Source organism: Phlebotomus papatasi, chromosome 3 (assembly GCF_024763615.1).
Source record: "Phlebotomus papatasi isolate M1 chromosome 3, Ppap_2.1, whole genome shotgun sequence".
In the NCBI taxonomy this organism is placed as follows: domain Eukaryota; kingdom Metazoa; phylum Arthropoda; class Insecta; order Diptera; family Psychodidae; genus Phlebotomus; species Phlebotomus papatasi.
Genome location: NC_077224.1, coordinates 31,502,222 through 31,526,532, shown reverse-complemented (window position 1 = coordinate 31,526,532; position 24,311 = coordinate 31,502,222). Strand labels below are relative to the sequence as shown.

At 31.4% G+C, this 24,311-nt stretch overlaps 1 protein-coding gene across 5 annotated transcripts in view; it reads left to right on the top strand.

Annotated features, from left to right (window-relative positions):
• The window catches only part of LOC129805284 (Kv channel-interacting protein 4), a 91,482-nt gene extending 72,821 nt beyond the window's left edge, over positions 1-18,661 (top strand). For 2 of the 5 annotated variants that reach the window (XM_055853103.1, XM_055853101.1), the window contains 5 exons: positions 7,057-7,175; positions 7,245-7,317; positions 11,277-11,350; positions 14,237-14,458; positions 17,720-18,661. In XM_055853103.1, coding sequence (XP_055709078.1) covers positions 7,057-7,175; positions 7,245-7,317; positions 11,277-11,350; positions 14,237-14,458; positions 17,720-17,830 — 599 coding nt within the window. In that variant the 3' untranslated portion in view covers positions 17,831-18,661. Of the gene's footprint in view, positions 1-3,589; positions 3,806-7,056; positions 7,176-7,244; positions 7,327-11,276; positions 11,351-14,236; positions 14,459-17,719 lie in introns of those variants that run through there. The other 3 variants (XM_055853099.1, XM_055853098.1, XM_055853102.1) reach the window with 2 other exon arrangements.
• The last annotated feature ends 5,650 nt before the right edge of the window (positions 18,662-24,311 follow it).

The following is a 24,311-nucleotide window of genomic DNA, read 5'->3' as shown; positions in this document are numbered from 1 at the left end:
CTTTTCGTTTGTTTTTTAATTATGTAAGAGTAAATAAATATATAACATAAAAGCCTCAACCATTTTTAATGGTATCTGAGGCATTTCGTTTAGGTTTCAAAATTCAGGATTAGAAAATAAAGATCGCCAAAATATGAATATTTCAAAATTTTAAACATTGAGCCTCTGTATTTAGGTAATGGCTCGACCTAAGTCGGAACAAAGATGCATTTTGAAAAGGTATTTACATGAACTACAACATACCAAAATTTCAGCCCAATAAGACAAGTTTTAAGATTTGACAGTTATTCAAAATGGCGGACAGGAACGCCAAATCAAGTTGGCGACCACGTCATCTTGTAGATCCCGTTCATCTTACCCTTAGATGTTAAGATCTTCATTGTCGTTTTAATATCAGAAATTGATGACTCGCACTCACTCGCACCTCATCCCAAGTGCAAGCCTTTTTTCTTGATTTTTTTAACATAGTAAAATGTTATAAAATTAATGCTAGTGCCACAAAATCCATTCATTAACAACTGAATACTAATAATTTAATCTATTAACCCCCCTCCCTTCATTTTAACTATCCACTTTTAGAGGGCAAAGTTGAAAAACAGCGAAAAAACGTGCAAAGTCATCCGCAACAACGGTAACACTTTAAATTTGTAAATAACATAAGAGATTTTCTGTCAAAATCATAGGAAATTCTTCAAACAAGAGCTGAAAATTGTTCGACAAATGGCTATCAAAACCTACAATGATATTTAAATCTAATTTAAACAATTTTACAGTTCATACTTCTGCTTTTAACAGATAAAATATCCAACTTCATATGTTTGGGTGATATGTTGTAACTTACATATACATGCAAAAGCGATCCGTGAAGTTTTTCCATTTTATCATATTTTTAAGATTTTAATTCTCGAAATTATGTCAAAATAAAACATCCAGGAGAATGAAACAGAGTTGTTGAGATAATGCAGGAGAGTGGGAAAACTTACGATTTCTCTTTCTTCGAGTTTGAGCAATAAAAAAAAACACAGACAAGGTTTATACAATAAAAACTTGGAAATACAAGAGTTGTTTATATATCGGTAGGTTCTACATGTAATTGTGTTGAATGTTAAACAAACAATTACCTATATAGTAGCTTTTCTGGGGACCTGGCGTCTCCATCGGCACTTCGGGGATTTTTATTTTTATAGACTTCATTTTTTTTTTGCAAATATTGTGTCAATGAACTTTTTATTACTCGAACTCTACAAAAAGAGCTATTATATCCCTTGACTTTTATTTTCTTCGAAATTCTCTCCTTTCTTCCTTACAGGGATGAATTTTTTTTAGCATATATATCATTGTTAATCTGAAGATTTTCCAGAAAATTGGCTCTTTAACTCTCAGTCTGTCCTTCCATCTAATCCGTCCAGCAGTTACCATAACTAACTACATTATTATTAAAGTAAAATATGTGAACGCTTATTTAAACTTTTGAAAATTACTCTAAATTTGTGTGTGCTTTAACAATGATGTCACGATATTTAATTGTATGCAAAATGGCATATTTCGAGTGTAAATTAATGCACTATATACATAACACTATAGCAATGTCATGAAATATTTCCAGGGTTATTATTAAATTAATATACGAGGAAATTTATACTACATTTGGTTTGATTATTTTCATATACAAAGATGTATTATGACTTATTTTCATTATATATTTATTTAGCAAAGTACGAAGAGTTTACCCTCAATATAAACAACATAAACAAATTTTAAAATATTTTTTTACTGCTCCAGCTCCATAGAGAAAACAGTATTATAAATATAATAATCTCTCGATTTTTTCACTCTCCAAAATTTCCACCTTTCAGAACAAATTTGTGCGTTTCGAACGTTTTTTGAGAGATGGAGTCATGTTGTTTGTCCGTCTCTGCTGTTGCGAACTATAGAGGCGAAACGGCAAGAGATAGCGACTTTGGACCTTCGGGGGGAACCCCCACCTCCGAAAGTCGAATCTGAGGATCGCTAATATGCCCCTTATTTTTCTCAAACCCCTCCCTTCCCCTCCAAAACAAGTTTTTTTTTGGGATTGCTCGATAACACGAGCGAGGGAGAGAGAGATTACCCAGGCGGACTTTCGCCCTTATGCGAAATCCCCGTTGAATCACTCCCAATAATGAATAACCTTTTTCAAGGTGAAAAGTTAAAAAGGCTCTAAAAGTTAATAATTCTCAACTGAATGCTGTTGAGTTTGCGTTTGGTGAAAAGGTTTTGGAATTTCTAATAAAACTGAACAAGTTCCAGTCAGCTCTGACTTTTTTTATATATATTTCTGATGGTAACTAATTTTAATCTGTAATTCAATTATATTACTTCTAGGGTTTTTTTGGAAATATTTTCAGTGATTTATAAATCGGTTCAAATCGGTTGTGAACCGATAAGTAATTTTTTTTTGAAAATTATTTTTAATACTACTAAAACTATTAAGTAAGATCTTTTATTTTGAGTGATTAACAAAACTGATCAGATCGGTTGAGAACCGGTAAACATCTAAGTTACAAGTTCGAGCATTTCGTTTGTAAAGCCTGGGACGCTTTGCCACCTTTTTTTTTAACAAACTTTCCTTACAAACTCGCAATATCCATAAAACTTTAATTTAAATCTTAATTAAAATTTCTTACATAGGGTAAGTGTGCCAAATTCCGGCCAGCTTGCAATTTCGGCCACCTTTTTTGTTCCTCGAATTTCCATGAACTTTTATATTTTACGTACTCTAGAGATTATACAATGCAAAAGAATAACTAAAAAAAGTAGCTTCGACAAACGAGATGACGTGAAAAAGATATTGGAAGAATTCCCGAAGGGCAAGAAACTATGAGAATGAAGGTGGCCGAAATAGGGCACCAAAGCTATGCCTACATTTTTATTCATTTTATAATGTATTCAGAATGATTTTAGAGTAAATAAAGACGATAAACTCTTTACAAGGTTCCAAGCAACACTCTTACAAAAGAAAGAATAAAAAAAAATCAATTTGTATTTAAAATATTACATTTCAAACTTGAGACTTTGACGCTTGCATGCAACTATGCCGAAATTTGGCACACTTACCCTATGACTTGTTGTTTAGTTAACATTATTTTCTTCTCATAAATAAAGAAAAAATAATAATCAAGCAACGGAGGTAACTTATTGCACCATACACGTAAAAGAATTAAAACTTGTATTAATTAGAAAATAGATCTAAATTATTTCAAGTCAATCACCAATTTCAACTTTTCTCAGACCTTTATTCTCACATATCTTTACTAATAGACGAAAATTCTATTGTGAGATATACGATAGTGTGAAAATAAACTCAGTTAATATCAAAACATGTTCAACAAATTTTAGAATTTGATTGAATTGTACAATTAGTGATGCATCAACAACATCATGAGTTCTTCGTGGAACATGTGTGTTGATTTTCACCACGGGATGCTGAGGAGTCATAACTGCGAGCATTCAATAAGAGGCCAAACTGAAAGAGAAAAAACCATTAGATAAATAATTGCTTGACTGTATAAAAAAATCCTCCCACAATAGCTGAACTAGACATTTTTCGGGAATTTATTGATCAGCTGCGGTTTTCACAGTTTAATTCTTTTTGTTTTATTTTAATTTTAGGTTTTTTTTTCTTTGGTTAGACTAACAGTCACAAACTGACTCCCTCTGATGATTTATTGCAGTGTTGTGTTTGGAGTCCACAATATCATACGTGCGCCTTTTTCGCTTCGTGATCATTCAATCATCGGGAAGGAAATAATGAATTTATTCAACAGTTAGTCTATTTTACTTAAATTTCGCTTCTGCATGAATATTTTTGCAATATTTATCTTGTGTGAATTTTCAATGCACCAATTCGTGAATGCAGTCGAATTTCAATTTTGTGGAAAACACCAAAAGTTTTCTGGGGCGGAAAAATTGAAGGTTTATCTACGTCTGGCTATCATCATTTGGGTATATCGTGAAAATTTCCGAGTGCGTGATACAAGAGACGTAATCAATTTATGTATCTCTGGAGTTTCGCATTCCCTTTGAACTTCATCCCTTTCCTCTGTTGACTCATAATTTCTTAAGAATTCACAGATATTGCAATCTAAAACCACAATTTTGCAAACTGAAATTCTTATACATTTAAATTATTATATATTATATGATATATTATTTTATTGGAATGTTTAGATGAGAAATAGTGAAACTCTGTATTTTAAAATAACGCTAATTTTATCAAATTTGAAATAAAAGAAAACACAAATAAGTTTATAACTTGAACTGAGTTCGCTTGGTGTATATTATTTGACCATAAGTATTGAATTTCGAATCTTCTTTTAGGTTATTTAAAAAGAATTTCATTAAAATAAAAACAATTAGTCTTCATCGAAACGGTATTCGGACCAGTTTTTGAGAAAATCTTGCCAATAGATTGTATATGGTAAGGACAATTAATCTAACAGGTTTCGAAAAACCATAGTAATTGCTTGTTGTTTAAATACATCAGGATTGGTAACACAACACGATTAGTAACACACGATTAAACACTTTTACTCACTATTGGGCAAAATTGAATATTCTAACATGTGAATGTTTATTGGGGAACTTGTATTATTTTTGGCTCTATTTAAAAAATAGCGCCGAATTAATTTTGTATTTCGAAGAATATTCTTCGTCTATGTAACTCTTTGGATTAATTATGCAACTAATTGCAAATATGCGTAATTTTTCAGTTCTGACAAAGTTTAAATTAATAAATGTTTAGTTAATACGATAAAAATAATTACATTTTGCAGCTGCCTATTTTGTTTTTTTTCTTTTTTTTCTAAAAGTGTCTTGAATATAAAGGTAAATTAAGCATATGATTTGTATAAAACGATGTAAAACAAAATTAAGAAAGAGTTCTTAAAATGGTTAAGAAACGCCTATAATAGGAACTTTCAGTACCAATTTATTGTATGAAACTCGAACACTTCTGTTTCTAGAAAAAGGTAGAAAACTACTTCTACACGGTAAAAAAATTGCGGCACATATTTGTTCCAAAAATTAGTTCGTCCACGGACACCCAAATTTTTTTTGCACAATCTTATTACTTTATACAAAACTCAAGAAGATACTTATTAAAATTAGTAACGAATTTGTTTCAAAAATTGGCTCGTCCATGGACACCGAAAATTTTTGGAACAAATTTGTACCTTCTAGGAGAAACAAAAAGACACCCAGTATTAGTAACGAATTTGTTCCGAAAGCCATCATCGAAGCGAGGAGGACGCCAAATTTGTTTTGGACGCCACTGTTTTTTTTAATTCGACCTTCCCGAGATTTCCTTACCCTCCTGCTGCCAGCACTCTCATATGATTTTCTAATGCACGCGTCTGTGTAAAATACCGTTAAGTTGACTTCTATTTGATGTTCTTTATGAACTTTTGTCACCGAAACCCATCTCACTGAACTATAGGCCTTAACTGTAATACGAAACGGATGAATTTTTTTAAATTACACAAATTTGTTCCTGACCTGGCAATGGGAACAAAATGTCTATAATCGGTTCCAACCTTTAGGAACAAATTTATATAAAACGAATTCGACTCAAATTTGTAGCTATTCCACCGCATCAAAACCTTTCTAAAAGCAAACTTAAACTCAATTGTCACTATATTTCGTAACAAAACCGTAAAGAAAAATATTGGAACAAAGAAATATCTTCTTCAGGTACATATTTGTTCTAAAAAAAAATTGTTCCAAAAAAAATTGTGTTAGAATATTTTAGTCAGTGTCCAAAAGTTTTTAGTTTGTAACTAATTTTTACAACATCATATTAAGAAAGGTGCGTTGTTACTGAAAGATTTTGTGAAGATATAATATGACGAGAAATATGATATATGTACATTAATAGGATTTAGATTTCATTTGACCTCCTTGTAAAAAATTAACAGAAATTAATATGCCCGATATTTAAACTGACTTTCAAACTGACTATTTTCTTTAAAGTGACTTTCGAATGATTTTCTTAGAGAAACAACACTCATCAATATAGCTAAAAATATAAAGCGTTAAAAATTATCTCACAAATGAAAAGATGTTTCCTAAAAAAAACTGGATGAAGGTATTTGACTAAGGATGAACATCTCTTGTTGATAAATTAGCTTATTAATGAGAAAAGAAATTAAATTGATCTGCAAATAATTCAAAATGAGCAGTAAATATATGATTTTAGTCAAAATTAACATAAAAATTACTCTTGTCGAGAATATATTTTAGTATTTTTAGTCATTTAAAATTTAGGGGAAGGCTTTCTGGTTTCACACACGTTCTGGCTTCGAGCACTTCATAGTTTATCCCATATTTTTTTTTAATGAATATCTGACTTATCTATCTCTTTAATCTGGTCTTAAGTCACATATTTCTTGAAAAAATTAAGTCAGATTCATTAAAGAAATATGGGAACAATATTAAGTGTTCGAAACGAGAGTGTGTGTGAAGCTGAAGTCTGATTTTCATTTTATTTATATACATATCAAATTTCAATTCTACTTGCAAATTTACCAAAATATTGCCCAATATTTACCAGCCTGATTGAAGAAGAATAACGAATTTCTCATTTTAATTAAAAATCAATTCTAAATTAATGTACATTGGTCAAACTCGACATTTACACTGGTTCATGAAATAAAAACAATGATAAAAGAATCACAATTACTGTAAGCTGCATAGGTCGTACCAATTTTTTTCCCATGTGAATTGTGTACAAACTCAATTTGGGGGAAAATTAATTGCAGAGGGCTTTTTAGTTCACCAACATTTATTTTTCATTATCTACGACCTTCTGTTGAATATTGAGTGAACTTTGGCTTTAGCTACATATAACTTTTCTATAACAGCATAAAATATGTTCTAAACTCTCCTCTAACGTTTTAATCTTCTTTGAGACCATTTTTCATGAACATTTTTTTGTAAGAGGAAATTGTACTTTAACCCGCAGGGGTGATCAGTGAAACATTTAATTCATTATAGTATCTTTCTTCACATTCTCTGCAGATTCTGAACTAGAGGAATTGGAAACACCACCACGATATCGTCCAGATTCACTAAGTGCCCTATGCAGAGCAACACGTTTTTCCGAAGCTGAAATTAAACGAATTTATCGTGGTTTCAAGGTAACGTGCAGTGTCTTTCAAAAGCATCTACATCTTACTAATTGAACTGAAATTTTCAATTACGTTCAGGCTGAATGTCCAACTGGAGTAGTTCGGGAAGACACATTTAAAGTCTTCTATTCACAATTCTTCCCTCAGGCAGGTTTGTACGGTAATTAAGAAATTTTTCCCCTTAAATATTTACTTTAAATAATGCAAGGTGATCACATTTTTAGATCGTTTGGCTTTTAATTTGTTAATAATTTTCAATATCAATTTGAATAACACTAAATCATACGCTGAGGAAAATTTTAATTATTTAATTTCACACACAAAGTAATTTAGTAGAAGCACTTTAAGTTTATAGTAACATCAATTCCCTCTCCAGAATTGGTATATGACATGAGTGATAAGGCAATTAGTTGCCAAATTGTTTCATCTAAAGCCCTTACTAAATGCTAATGATGTGTAGTATCTCGTGAAAATATATATACAATATTGTATGTAAGGAGAGGTCCAAGCCTGTTCAATTTAATTGCAACGATGAATTAATGAACAATTAAATAGTCAGAATTCTTTTCTTTTGATTGCGAAGTAGGATGAACGCAAAAAAAATTCCAAGAATTGTTTGTGTTCAACTCGTATTTCATTATCTTTTATAGCACTCCCGAGGAAGAACATTTTCCTCTCATTTAGATGGTAGAAATGTATCACCCGTGATCATTTACTTCTCCATCCAGATGGTGTCTTTTAAATATCCTTAAAGGATAATGAGAAATTCTTTATGTTTCATATTGCTGGCATTTTTCCTTAGAATTGCATATGCTATCCTCATTTTTTTAATATAACATTTTTTTGCTAGATTGTCCGGTTAAGAAAAAGAATTTTAAAAACTACCGTAATGTCAGCTTCATACTGGAGGTTTAGCCCAGTACCCGAGGGTCACAAAAAACTAAATAACAAGCAATTTCATTGACTTTTAAAAAATTTAATGAATCATTTGTCCTTATAATCCAATCCTAAACAACAATTTTCTAAAAAATCGTGCCTGATAAGGAATTAGAGGAGTTAAGCCAGATGGCTAAGTCTTAGGTCTGAAGCGCGTATAAGTTCTGGTGACTTTGTCCCCTGCGGGTGACTTTGACACCCTCCTGTTCGTAAGTTTTTCCTTAGTTCTTCTAGAACTTAAGGATGCTCTATACTGATCCGATCTACCATGTCTGATCGGTGAGAATCGTTCTTAAACATTAGAATTAAAGAAAAGCTTACAAACAGGAGGGTGTCAAATTCACGCGCACTTACGGTATGGTGCTAATTTATAAATGTACTGTACGTATTATTATCAACAGCGCTGGTTGGCTAGAGCTTTGAACATTTTTAAGCTTTAAGCAATTAGACAGCACAGTTCGACTATAATGGTGTGATATTAATTAAATTAAATACCATTTGGGAAAATTAAAAAATGTAAGCAAAAATGGGAAGAAGTATTCATTAAGATTTCGCGAACTATGTGGATATCGGTATTCATTGTAACATTTTTAATCTTGGTTTAGAAAAACGATTTATAGAACTGAGGACAGAACGAAAATCAGCCAAGCATAATCGGCATACTTCCAATTTTTATTACCGATTTATAGCAATTTGGAACCAATTCAAACATGTTGTTAAAGCAAATTCCGTGTAAACGAGTCAAAACTTGGCACAATCAGCTTAGAAAAATACACCCTTTGCTGTAGTTTAATTGAGTGTGAGAAAATAATACGTGGAGGTGTTACCAATGAGGTTTAGTCGATTTAGTGTAAGGTAAGTGTGCCAAATTACGGCCAGCTTGCAATTTCAGCCACCTTTTTTGTTCCTCGAATTTCCATGAACTTTTAGATTTTACGTACTCTAGAGATTATACAATGCAAAAGAATAACAAAAAATGTAGCTTCGACATACGAGATGACGTGAAAAAGATATTGGAATAATTCTCGAAGGGCAAGGAACTATGACACTGGTAAAAATAAAAGGATCAAATTTGGATCAATTTGATTCTTTTATTTTTACAAGTGGAGAATGAAGGTGACCGAAATAAGGCACCAAAGCTATGTTTATATTTTCATTCATTAAATGTATTAAGAATAATTTTATAGTATATAAAGACGGTAACCTCTTTACAAGGTTCCAAGCAATACTCTTTGGGAAGAAAGTATAAAAAAATCAATTTGAATTTAAAATATTACATTTCAAACTTGAGACTTTGACGCTTGCATGCAACTATGCCGAAATTTGGCTCACCTACCCTATAAAGATAAATCAAATTTAAGAAAAAAATCGTGTAAGAGATCTTAACTCATTTAAGAATAAATTAATTAAGTATTAGAAGAAAATTATCAACATATTGTTAACCGAAATGGGGTTATTTTTGGGCTCGTTGGAAAAATCTTAGAATTCTTGACAAGTATCGGGATCGTTCTTTATTAAAGCAATCTTTTTTCTTTGATGGTCGGTGTAAACTCTTTGATTGAATTGATGGTACATTGATCATACACATACATATACAACACAAATCTGAATTGGTTCAAATCGGTTCTAAACCAGTAATGAACCGATTATAAGCCGATAATTAATTTATATCCAAAATTCAGTTGTTTTAGGATCCTAAAATTTCTTGGATGCACTTATGAGTGATTTATAAATCCGTTCTAAACCGGTAAACTTACAAACAAATTATGCAATAGACAAAACTAAGTAAATTCCTCGAAAGCTTTATCAAATTCTTTCTTATGAATGATGCCAAACCGACCTTGGGGTATAGAATTTAAAGGCGTCTACACATTGGGAGCTATTTTCGTCAAAAATTGAGTTTTTGACAGAAATTTGACGTTTATAACGCTGCAGGGAATTAACTTCAAAAAAGCAATTTTTGACAAAAATTGCTCCCAATGTGTAGAGGCCATAAGTCACGAGTTCGAGCATTTCGCAAAGTTAGTATACATGATCAGATCACCCTTTTCAAATATTTTCTCTTTGCTTAAATTCTGCGATAGTAAGTTCTGAGATATTAAGTATAAGCTCTATCTCTATTCGCCTTAAGGGTAAACGTTTTAAATATAGGTCAATTTTACTTTTATAAAAGTGCATCATGGAATTTTCTATGAGAAACTTATTAGGTCAGACGTTGGTTTTTTTTATGTATGTACTGCGATACAATACCATATTCTATTTTTTTTCTCAAAATGGATTAAATTCACTGTAAGATTGTCGTTCTGAGGAGTTGTAGAAAATGTTTTTGCGACTTTTATATACATATATATTTTTGCTTAAGGACGTCGTCAGTCAGCATTATTTCTTGTGAAACGCTTTTACGCTCTCACCCTTGGCTGACATCCCTTCAGCATTTTTTTTTTGCTAAACTGCAAAAAAATCCCCTTGTAAAAATTTCGCAATTCTGAAGAAGATTAATATATAGAGGGAAAATGGAAAATTGAATCATGACTGCCGTAATGAAGAAGAATTCTCATATTTTACTAAACAAATAATCTAGAAAATAACCCACTATGAGCTTTCATTTTATTCGGTCCGTAGGAAAATACGATACACTCAAAACACGAGATATGACGGTCCTAACCCTTGTATATTATATACCTACATATATAATGAGTGTGTATTTCTGTGTATATACTATATATTATATATAATATAGAGAAAGCATTGAACTGATGCATACTAAGTCTTATATTTTGCTTATAAATGGTCTAAGTTTCGAATTCACAGATGTTTTATACAATTGCCTCAGCTGTAAAAAATATACATAGTAGAGTAAGCTATCAAATTTCCTCTTCGGAAGTGTTGTGCTCTTTTGTATAAATACTATGTGCTGTGAAATAAATTGGAGCATGTGTGGCTATACTTTGTCGTTCCTTCCGTTGACTTGGAGGATAACAAAAAGTATTCTATGTAACATATAAAGTTTTCTACTGAAATTACACTGTAGAAACGACGACGTGCAATTATTTATGCATTAATTACAAGGGACAAAGCTGTCGAAAAGAGAGTTTAGTTAGGAAAAAAAACCTTTTAGTATTAATGGCTTTATGCACTATTGATGATTAATATATATTATTGTTTATATTTCAGCAAATAGCGGACAGTATGCGCATTATGTTTTCAATACGTTGGACCAAGACCGAAGTGGAATAGTTAGTTTCGAGGTGAGATACTGGATATATTTTAATTTTTAAAATAAATGAAATGCAAATTATTTATATGAAATGATTGAAATAGATAAATTTATATTAGCATGTTTCACAATAAAGATATTTCTCGTATTGAATTGGAAAATCAATCGTTATTGAAGTTTGAAAATTTAGATAATTTTAATGAAAATTTTAACTTGTTTTATAAATAATAAATATAGTCTTTTCATTTATATTTGATGAAACCTAACAATCTCTTCCTATTTAATGACTGTGATATAAATAATTATATGTCATTTAACAAAATATTGCCCTCTTGAAATATACATTAGATGCGCTTTAAGGCACAAATTACTACGAGAGATTTCTCAATTATCAAATAACTCAAGCATAGGCAGCAATGGGGTGGCAAAGTGAAAGAGGAAGAGAGAAATATGAGAAGCCCTTTGGCGACAAATCTACCCCATTTATTTAATATATCTCAAAAGTATAGAGTTCTTGTATCGAGTCTCCGGCTTCTTTACCACTGCATGTCAAGATCTGTGACCCCATTTATCTATTATTTATTTGCGTCAGGAGAGATGTTGTGTTTCTTGACGAAAAGGTTTCCTTGAAAGAAAAACTGGTCATTTGTGTCGTGGAAAAAAAATGAAGAAAATATAAAGTCAAATTATATGAAACCAACAGAGATTTTTGCTTCATATATCGAAATGGGAACGGAGTCAGAAACGTGATCATACTTTTTTTTTGCGCAAAACCAGAAATACAAGAACAAACTAGGTCATCCGGGTGACAAGGAATAATTGGGTGCTTTTCTAATTCAAGAGATAAATTCTGTGCTCCATGCTAACCCTCATCACACTATGTCAATTTTTCCTTGTTAAATCTCTTCGATGTTTTTCGACCATCAACTTTTACATCTCTTTCATTTAGAACCACTCCTGAACAGGAACATTTGATTTTGACATCATTTTATTCCAAAGAAAATATTTTATAAAATTGATAAATTAGGTAAAATTTTAGGGAGGTGTTGGGCAGTTTAACCTTTTGCAAGTTTAATTTCAAATTCAGATAAGTTTTAGCATGTATAAAAAGTCTACCGTTTGCATAATTACCAAAATTGAGTAATTGACAAAATCTTATGGTTTTTTTTACATGAACCCATTCAGTCAATGTACTACACTGAGAAAAAAGGAGGGTGCGATTAACTTTTTTTTCTCATAACTTTAACACTTTTTAGGTGTAAAAATATATCAACATTTTTTAATGTTAATTTTACACCTTTTTAAGGGTAAAATTAACATGAAAAAGGGTAATATTTATACCGATTTCGGATCAATACTGCAGGGTAAAATGAACATTTCCGGAATGTTATTTTAACTTTTTCGGATTTCTCTCAATGTAGAAATACTTGATTAAAATAGAATGTTCATATTTTGGAATTATATTCCTACAGACTAATAGATGATTTTATTAAAAAGAAAAAAATTTTATCTATTATGGAGGCGCGGGGAGCCTCTCTCAAACATGCATCTTAACGGTCGCTGAATTTAAATTCTGTACATTAATTCATTACAAACTCTATTGATTTCGATAGAGTAACTAACCACAAAAAAAAAACAAATTGGCAATCAGAATTCAAATCAGGGCAGAGGATGAATGCCAATTTTAACAAATTCGACGGGATTTCGTATTTTCATTCCACCATTTTGAGCAAAAATTTTGCATGACTTTTCGCGAAGAGAAAAACAAAATGTGTTTCCATCTCTGTCGGACTATTTTTCCCAAGTAATTGAAGGACTAAAGCAATTGAAAATCCATTCCCGACAGAAATTCGAATATCAATTGCCCAGAAATAAATCATCTAAAAATCATTCAATTTGCGTATGATGTATAATACCATGGTAATGAATGGGTTTATTAAGTAATTGTCAAATTCAAAAATACACAAAATAGGGAATAATGGTGCTATTCCAATGAAAAATTAATATGTTTTTCTTAGCACTTTACTGTTCTTAAATATACCTCTGCATTGTCGAATTTTCTTCTTTTTGGTTGCGGTCTCGACTGTTTTCCTCAGTCTTTGCCGTGTTCTAACACCACCACACAGTCGTTTTGTGACAAGAACCAATACAAAGAAAAGTCAATTTTGCAGAAGCGCTTGAGAACAGTAAAGTTTGAATGATTTATAAATCACTAAAAAGTATTTGTGAATCGGTAAACGATGATGCCAAAGTACATTGAGGTACGGCATCTAAATCACGAGTTGGAGCATTTTACAACGCTTTGCCACCCGTTTAAGTTATTGAGATTATTTCGTAGTGTTGCTGGTCTTTTCAGATTTATCTAAAACATGGCAGTTAAATTTGACTGAAACCTTTTGATTTATACATTTCTATAATCCGTTCTTAAGTACTTTAGTCGCGTTAGAACAAATATAAGAAACGTTTATAAACAACATATAAAAAAAGCATTATATACTTGAATTATATGTAATGTATTTCTTTATGGTTTGGTTCTGAAATGCAATTTATATTCTATCAAAAAAGAAATTTTAAAAGAGCGCTCGTGAACTCGACATACTTTATAATGAAAACTATAGTGAAAAATGTTTAATGAAATATTATTCATTTTATTTTCGCAGAAATTAAGGACATAAATGAATTTATTGTCATATTTACTATACGGAACATTTTCTAGTCACATTTAACTCTTATCGTCCGAATTGAAAGAAAGTCCAATAAATTTGTTAAAGGGTATACCAAAAATAATAAATCTTTTTTTTTCCTACTTTGAGAAAATAATAAATTTTCCTTGTCCCAGATAAATTATGTCTGATATTCATTCCATCATCAAACTCTCTAGAGACTATTGACAAATAATATTTTCTATCTTCTTCAGGAATTTGTGCAGGGATTGTCAATACTATCACGAGGATCCCTCGAGGAAAAGTTGCGGTGGACATTTTCTTTGTACGACATAAATGGGGATGGATTTATAACCAGAGAGGAAATGACTGATATAGCGACTGCCATTTACGATCTTGTTGGTCATTTACCAATCGATCCCACAGCAACATCAGAAGAGGATAGAATTAGGGAGAAGGTAGACCGAATATTTCAGGTGAGGCGCATTTTTAGTACTTTACAACACAATCGCAATAAAACTAGTATTGTATAGATAGAATAAGTGTTCAATCGCGTCAACTCGTTTAGTGATTTTCTAAGTTGATGTATCGACAATGCCAGGAAACGGACATTTGGTCGTTTGGCTAATGGCTATACGTGCTCGAATGGTGGTCAGTAGAGTTGTGCATGGTCCCCAGCGATTGGAAACGGGTGGTGATTTGTTTGTCGGAAATCCTGAAACATCCATATAAATTTTAGGAGAAGAACACTTGGGACATACATTTTTCCCGTTTTCCAACCAGCACAATAAATAGGAAGTTATTCTTACACTCTATGTTTACTTCACTTTCTATCCCTAAAAATATTTATCATTTCTTGTGCACATAATGCTACAAAATTTTTTTTTAAAGTTCTTAAATATATCAGATTCTGTGCTCCAACGAGAGACCGGCACAATTCAATCAGACTCAAACTTTATTAAAAATATATTTTCTGACCGTCCATAGGTAGAGAACGAGAATATATATTAATTTGCGGTTTTCTGCAAAGATTTCGATAAAGCGACCAATATTTGATGTTTGAAAAATTTATTTTATAAAATATCTCAGATCTGTTTTGAATATTCATCCACGGATCAAGAAGCATTAGCAAATTTCAATATATTAATAAATCATTTTGATTTTAATCTTCGTTATTCTCGTCTTATTATTATTATTTTAATTAAACACATTTTCGATTCTGTACAAAAAATAATCGTAATTGCACAAGTAATATAAACCATTTATCTATAATTCTGGGATATGTGAAGTAGAGCAAAACAATTTACAAATCATCATGTTATGCATAATGTGTTACTTTTGCCAAAAAAAAAAGAGCTGAAGCTTTCATTGATGCAGTAAACACGGCAGACCATGTACACAACAGATGTGGTACTGTGGTTAAGTTTGGGGATGAGAGAAAAATGTGCTAGAATTTCATTCTCCATGTAATAGCTTGCACATAATCAAAAAATCCTGCAAATACTCGTGAGATTTATGTCAGTATAGCTTTCATTTCACATCATTCGCCACCAGCAATTCTCGTCGTAATTCCCCCTTTATCACCTCGATGGAATAGCGAACTCAAATTATAGTACTTGTCACCACCATCGCGTTTTTGTGGTGGCTTCTCGAAAAAGTGGTAACGACGATTCTATATGTCTACAACTGTAATATTTTTAGTGAGACAATGAATTTTGATTTTTAAAACTTCCCTTGATCATCAATAAGGTTGTAAAGCTGAGGAAGTGATATATTAAGTGAGATTTTTTACAATCCCATTAACTATAATCCACACAATATTTGTTAATGTCCGCAGATTGGCTTTCAAACTTTGTCAAACTTTCGAAGCTTAATAACTAAAAGGGTTAACAAAACGTCTGAGTTTTGCGTAATCCTCAAACTCTTTCATACTACAAATGTCTTATTTCAACATTTTTTTAAATATTAATTAAGTTCTTGAAAATGTCCAACTCATAAAGAGTTGGACTTGGAGTGAGTCTGTGCTCACGAGTTTGAACATTTTACAAAGTTTTTCTCAGCGCGTAATTTGCTTTGAATTTATTGGTTCACAACCAATTTTAACTTTGAACTGATTCACTAAAAAGATCACCTAAAATATCTCAAGAGTTATACAATGGAATTTCTAATAAAAATTAGTTATGATTTATTCATTGAAAATCTCGGGGAGCAATAAGTTAGAGCGTCCAGTCAGTTAATTGGCTAAGACATCTCTAACTCGACCGACTCGCCCCTCGCAGTTCTGAGTTTGAATTTCTTCCGGTGCATCTGAATGTCACGAAGAAGACATTTAGCTGAAATACTTTACAATCTCAGATTTTGTGATCCAAGGTGAAATGCGACCTCGTCAGATTTCGTTCAGATTTTAGATCTATGTACATGTTGTGATACTCATAGATCACGAATATCGTATTATGCTCTAAAAATCGATTTCAGGACGTTCACGAGTCCCGTCCGTCCATCCATCGTCGTATAACCACTTCTTGAGAGGCAACGGAATGAGATATCGATAAGTGGTTTTCGGAAAAGACTAAATGTCGATGGGTGGCTAGAAGTTGGTGTTCTCAAAACTACCCCCTCAGACCATTTTGAGACATTTTGAAAACTGGCTTTTCTTTAAATTTTAGTATATTGCAGCTGAGGTGAGACCTTTTTAACGATGGGTCGCACTCTTCACTCGATGTTCACTGACGTGAGCTATAATTTTAAAAATGTTTTGACCGAATTGTATTTTCGGTGTTTATGAGTTTTCTAAAGATAGGCTCCATCCGTTTCAACTCCACTTCAATGTACCCCGACCCTTATTATATCCAAATGGACCGGACTCTATCTCTAATGTTTATTAACCGATTTCAATGATTTTTTTCTTTTGTTTGCCTTCTGTACTCAAACCATTTAAAACAGAAAGTGATCAGTGATAAGCTCAGATAAGCTTATGGTAGCTTAGATTCTTTACAGGGGACCATGAAGTGCTTGCAATTGGGGGTTCTTGCTCGAATCTATTCGAGATGCGCGAAAATTTCATTTTTAAAGGGTTAGATAGATTGAATAGGGAGTATGGTACGATCTGTGGGCCGCAGACACCTAGGTTGTATATATAGCCCCTTATGTCTACCCAACAAACCTTACTCCAATTCTTTTGTTTTAAAGAGTTAAACTCACATGATAAATGCTTATAAGAAAATATTTTATGATTATGGATAATGCCTAGCACACAATAATTCTTGTTTTGTAAACTTATTTTCGTAAATGTCTATATGAGTGAGCGAGATGACTAGGTCTAGATTTCACTTACTGTCATAGAAATATCAAAAACATATTTACAAAACAAAATTTATTGTGCGTAGGGCATAATGCAATACTTTCATTATTTATTTATATTTATTCATCCCTGAGGTTGAATGCTGGAATTCGTGGGTTTTTCACCTGGTAAATTCACATCTGTTAGATTGCGTTTTGTTTGTAAGCTTTTCATATAAAGTGTCACGTGAAACATTCACGGTAATTTAGAATTTACCTGATAATATTTGTTAAAGTCTTTTGAAACACTTAGATAAGACGATCTCACTCAGATTGGTGGAATTATCACGTGATAAACTCACAATCACAGAATTCATACTCTGGGACACTTTTCAAAAATTTTATATTCTCATAACTCATATCTCTCATATTCTTCTTCTATTTTTTTGTTTTTTAAGAAAATGGACGTAAATGGTGATGGTGTTGTGACACTGGAGGAGTTTTTGGATTGTTGTCTAAACGACGAAGCTATCTCACGTTCAATGGCCGTCTTCGACGGATCCTTCTGACCCGAAGCCAGCCCATCAGCAGGCGATGGAGCTGCGGCCTCGGCATCAGCATCGTGTCTCACTAACACGGTGCGAAAATCGCCTGCACAATCCAGCACCTGTAATTCAGTTCACTTCCTGGATCCTCCACGGCCTCCGCGACGTCACACTGTATCCTGCTCGACACAACAACCACATCTGATTCAGCCACGGCGCGCCCAAACGCCGCAGCATCAGCTTTTGGCACCTCAGCGACTTCAGGCATCGGATACTCCGTCCCTCGTACGAGTCAAGGCATGGTATACAGTTGAAAAACAGGGAGTATCGCAATATTCCTCTACAAGTGCTGGAATTTGCCATTAACTAAATCAATAGCTATCTCTTTGGAAGTGAATTTATAGAAAATGGCAATTATTTGTAGCTAATGGATGTGGACACTCTTGACGTAAGGGTTTACTAGTCCCATTTCAGGCCATTTGGTGAAATTTTGAAATTAGGATAAATAGTTACAAAAATTACTTCAGAATTTCCAGGTTATTGTCAAATGATAAGTCATAAATAACTGCCTACCCTCTCTCAAGCCCATTTTCTTCTACAAAAGCATTTTCCTCCCATTTTTAGAAAAACATTTTTCATATTCAGGTTTTTTTTTTTAATTTTCTTTAAATCCTGTTATATTATATAACGATGGATTTTATCTATCATATTTTTCTAAATGTTTTATAATGAGTTTTCAAATCGAACTTTGAAACCTTTTTTTTCTATTCTTTGACAAAGATTAAAATTCTATTTATAGAACATCTTTAGTGTTTCTATTCAATCGGTAAAAAATTAAAACAAATTTGTAAAGTATTGAGTATGATCAAACTTTAAAACTTTGTCAAATGTAGCCAGGACTAGTGGTCAGGATTTCATCCAGGTTGGAAAAATTAGAAACTATAGTCATCACGACTTTTTAGTATCCAGCCAAATTTCTCTGGAGACCAAAGTCTACAACATGTCCTTGTTTTCTACTTTGAGGCGTTTCCTATACGGGGGGATTTCGAAATGCACTCCTCTGTACTATGCACCGGTGAGTCTCGGGAAATCTCCCCTAGTGGTTCATTTCTGAGATAAATTTTCTCCACCCTCTGTTATAAATTCTCCAAGTGTGCTCTAACTAAAGTAGATAGTCTGGAAGACTTTCTATTTTATTTCGAAACGTTTCAAACGTCAATCACACAGTGTTTTACAATCAAGGAATTTGTTAAAGAGTGGTAAAGTTAATATTTATGCCTGGTGACGAACACTTTATAAGGAAGAGGAGATGGGGCACCCAACCTCTATATCAAAACCGTCCTACCGCAGGATTTTATGCCAATATTGTTGCTAAATTAAGAAAATATCCCAAGTTTTTATTTTTCTATAAATCAACTTTATTCTATTTAACTATTTCGACTATTTCTTTATTTCTATTTAAGGATGTCTATTTAACAATTCGACCATATACTAATAAAGATTAAACGATACATTCGGAAAAGTGATCGATACCGTGTCCCTATTTCACCTGCTTTTCGACTTTTTTGAAAAAAGTTCACGAAAAAAACATCTCTTGAAAAACAAAAAAAATTAAAATCGCTTGAAAAGTCAAAATATTCGAAAATAAACAAAAATGAGCTTTTTAAGAGAAAGATTTTAGGCGCCAAAAGATAGGCAAAAATGCACCGGTCTAAAGCCCGGTGAGGGATTTTTGTGTCAAAATGGCGGTTTTGAAATAAAAATTTTATTTCGAAACCGCCATTTTGACACAAAAATCCCCCACCGGGCTTTAGACCGCTGCATTTTTGCCTATCTTTTGGCGCCTAAAATCTTTCTCTTCAAAAGCTCATTTTTGTTTATTTTCGAATATTTTGACATTTCAAGCGATTTTAAATAATTTTTTTTTGTTTTTCAACACATTTTTTGTTTTTGTTTTGTGACACCGCGACACCGTCGAGTGCTTATAGAATCTTATCCTGGATGGAATTAGAACAGCTAGAATTACTACCTAATTATACCACGCATTGGGAATAACACCTCAATTCTGAGATAAGTTCTTGAGTGCTAAATCTTTAAATCTACTTTTAAAGGCTGATTTATATTCCCTGAAAAAGATCTGTAATTTTAAATTATCAAATTTCTTTATAATGTTTTTAAATAAAATGTAACTAAATTAATAATAACGGAGGTGATATAGGAATGCCAAATATCGCTAAATTTTCTTTAATTTTAAAACTGACGGAAAGTACATTAAAAAAATATTTTGAGGCAGATTGAAATAGATGAAGAATTACCATTAAACTTAATCTTGGAAAAGAAATCTTTAAAATTTGATCATAAAAATCTTGCTTACAACTTTAAGTCATTTTTATCTCAGAATTGAAGGGTAAACATGTCAAATTAAATGTCTTTGGCCACTACAGATATTGAGTTTAATCATCCCTTATATCAGAAGTGAATCAATTAACATTAAGTTTTCCAGAAAATGAAATGAATCAAGATTAAATGGAAAGATATTTATATAATATCCTCTTCACAATTTAACCTTTATCGTATTCCCATAAGTCATTAAAGCTTTAATTTTTTTTGCAAATTATTTTTCCCGTTCGTTGCTCAAATCCTATGATTTTGGATTTTAAAATAAAAGTATTGATAGAGTTACAGAACAATCGAGTAGTTATAATAAAAATCATATTCAGCACTGTAGTTGAGTTTCACAATATTGTGTGCAATTTAATGTTTAATTATTAGAAATATAAAGTATCAATTTAATTTCACGTTGTAAAGTTTTGAATATGAATCGCGAAAGCTCATTTTCTCTCAATTACAGGGACAACATGGTAGAACTTTTATCTATCACAGGAACTGAAAATTGTAACATTTATCACTTTGACAGTTTCATGGATAATTCTGATACATGAATCTACATGATAAATAAACTTTTACTTATGATGCTCTCTTAGAGACACAAACAAAATAAAGATAAAAAGAAATTGTTCATTAAACATTTTAAGATTGTGAGTATATGTGTGTAGAGACTTAAATATGAATGTTGGAAAATTTCCATTTTCTGGCACTTCATATAAATTTATCAAATAGTAAACAATTTAATGATATTAGTAAATAAGAATCCCACTAGACTATATGAATGCGATACAAGGAATGTAACATTTCAATTTAATATAATAACACAATTTAGGATAAATCAATTGATGCGAATAAAATAAAATTGTTACAAAACTAAAGAGAATACAAAATGTGTTTTTGGATGTTAGAATATCAAATAAAAATGCGTCTATAGAAATACAACAAAAAAAAGTATTAAAGAAAATTTACTAAAGTACGAAAATATCATGTTAGACTTCAAATGAGAATATAAATATTTTAACGCAGGTAAATAAGAACCACTTTGAGCAGTAAGCGTTGTTCAAAGATGGTAGGTTAGCTTTGGCGTTATCTAAAAATGGAGGCAATTGAAAAAAAAATACCTAAATTGGAAATCTCTTTTAGTAGAGCCCTCTTTATTAGAGACGTGCGCGCTACGAGACAATATTTTAATAAAATTGTTGTACTGAAGGGAAAGACGAAATAACTTTAAAGTAAGTCGTGAATTTTGAAAGGTTAATGATGGTTTAATCTTCAAAGAATCAACTTTTATCAACAACAAAGTTAAAAGAAAAATAATTTCAGAGAATTTATTTAAATTTGCCATAATGAAAAATAAATATAAAATTCTTGAAGCAAAAACACAAAAGATATTTTTAAAAATTCACTTATATCCCTTTCTAAAAGAAAATGTCTGTCTTATATATTTGTATGTTATTGACAAATATCATGGATATTTTATATATAATATATTATTGTAGAGAAAAATACAACTAATTGAGAAAAAAGTGAAATGATAAATGTAATTGTATTGTACACATATTCAGACGTAGCAGCCCCGATCAAAAGAAATGTAGCTTTAACTTGAAATGAAATTAAAATAAGTGTAATCTTAGCTCTCGATGATTATGTGTATTTGCCAAAGAGAAGAAAAAAAGCAACAAAAATACCTAAAAGAGATTGTACGTAAAACATTTTGTATTCTTTTTGACTTTGCATTGGAAAAAAAAGAATTTGTGGCCTATTTTCTCTTAAATTCGAGGTATAGTAAATAAAAAATTAAAACGAAATAATTTCAATCAAAAGGAGATATTTTCTGTGATTATACATTATTTTGTGTCGTAATTCTTTATATAATAAAATTAACCAAAATTTTAACATATCAATACTAAAGTAAACTATTTCTTTTTTTCAGTTTTTTTTGTATGCTTTGATAAACCTGCTTCGTGTAGATGTTTTTCACGTAGAAATCACTATATTGATTTATATGGCAAATTAATTTCACGTGAAAAAGGACCCTCTCCAAAGCACTCTATAGACCAGTTTTAGTTTATAAATTATAACAATTTTACCTAACGTTTACTAAGTTATTGTTATTAACTACAAGGCGAAAATTTAATTTTTTTACGTTTATTTAATATTGTTTTTAAACTATTAGAATCTATCAAATTGAATCCAAATTTGAAAAAAATAGTTCCAATTGTTGACAAGATACCAAATAGAAATTACATAATAAATTAAATGAGAAAATATTTAGTCAAACGGTACATGTATTATTATTATGTATTTTAACAAAATATATCTCTATTTTATAAAGAGGAAATAATACAAATGTTATCTGATAACGATTTCTTTTATTTTCACGAATTGTACCTATATTTATCATCGGCTGTGTAAATTTTATAACAGTCACTGTGTCTCCGCTAAAGGGAAACCATCATGTTTCATCTGTGTTTCAACTTTGCTTCACGCTTCCCCTGCAGCTAAAATTTTATGCAACATCAAGTAGCAACTTTATCAATAAAATTTCACATAAATATTTCTTCTGCCATTAAAATGGAAAAAAAAACAGCTATTACTTACTACAGTGAAACAAATTTAATGAGCATGCAATAAAATTGAGTGATAAAGATTAAAGTGAATAATGAAAATTAATTTGGATTAATTTGTCAATAAAATCACAGAAAATTTCATTTTATGAGCTTTATGTAAATTATTTTATCTTTTATGGATTAAATGAGAAAATATTTAGTCAAACGGTACATGTATTATTATTATGTATTTTAACAAAATATATCTCTATTTTATAAAGAGGAAATAATACAAATGTTATCTGATAACGATTTCTTTTATTTTCACGAATTGTACCTATATTTATCATCGGCTGTGTAAATTTTATAACAGTCACTGTGTCTCCGCTAAAGGGAAACCATCATGTTTCATCTGTGTTTCAACTTTGCTTCACGCTTCCCCTGCAGCTAAAATTTTATGCAACATCAAGTAGCAACTTTATCAATAAAATTTCACATAAATATTTCTTCTGCCATTAAAATGGAAAAAAAAACAGCTATTACTTACTACAGTGAAACAAATTTAATGAGCATGCAATAAAATTGAGTGATAAAGATTAAAGTGAATAATGAAAATTAATTTGGATTAATTTGTCAATAAAATCACAGAAAATTTCATTTTATGAGCTTTATGTAAATTATTTTATCTTTTATGGCGTGCAATATACGGGATTGCTTATAGTCAGCAAAAATGTAGTCTCATCTTGAAATGAATACTGTCCGTTAAATGAGATTCTTAACCCTCAAATGAAGAACATGAGGATCAGAGATTGTGCACTATCTATTTCAGAGAAATATTGTGCATGACTTATTAGAGATAGCCAGTCAGTAGACCATCAAAAATTGGTAGATCTCGACTCATTCTGGACAATTTTTAAATTTAAGAATGAGTTGCAAAACAGGTGTAAAAATTTGTAATTAAGGATAAATCGATAAAGAACTTCTGAAAGCATATGAGGTAAAGTGCCCTCGCTCGACCGGTTCCTCGTCTCGACCGGCAGAATTATTTATTCAATTTATTTATATTTGCTGTAATATTTAGCGTATGATCTAACATTAATAGGACAATTATTACATAAATAATACGAATCAGTGACAATTTCATAGAAATTGACCATCAAACCGATCAAACATTCAAAAATTGATCCACCGATCGAGTCGAGGAACTCGGTCGAGTGAGGGCACTTTACCTTGGATAACTCAAAATTGTATTTCATCACTAATCCTTACTTTAATAATTAAAAATCAATATTTGTAGTAGATATGATACATCAATAAGCTTGTGACTTTACAATGTTTATAAGTGTTTTGTGCACTAAAAGAAAAAGATGAGAGTCCTGCCCTTCAGTTTAAGGGTAACTGAACTAATTCATTTGTATATTTTGGGACCTTGGGTACCCAAAGGAAAATTATAATAGAGGCAGGTGAGGCAACATTGATATACGTTTTTCCGCATATTTCTAAAGGAATCTGGGGACCTTTCCATTATTTAAATTAAATCTACAATTGTTTTTTTTTTATCTAAATTA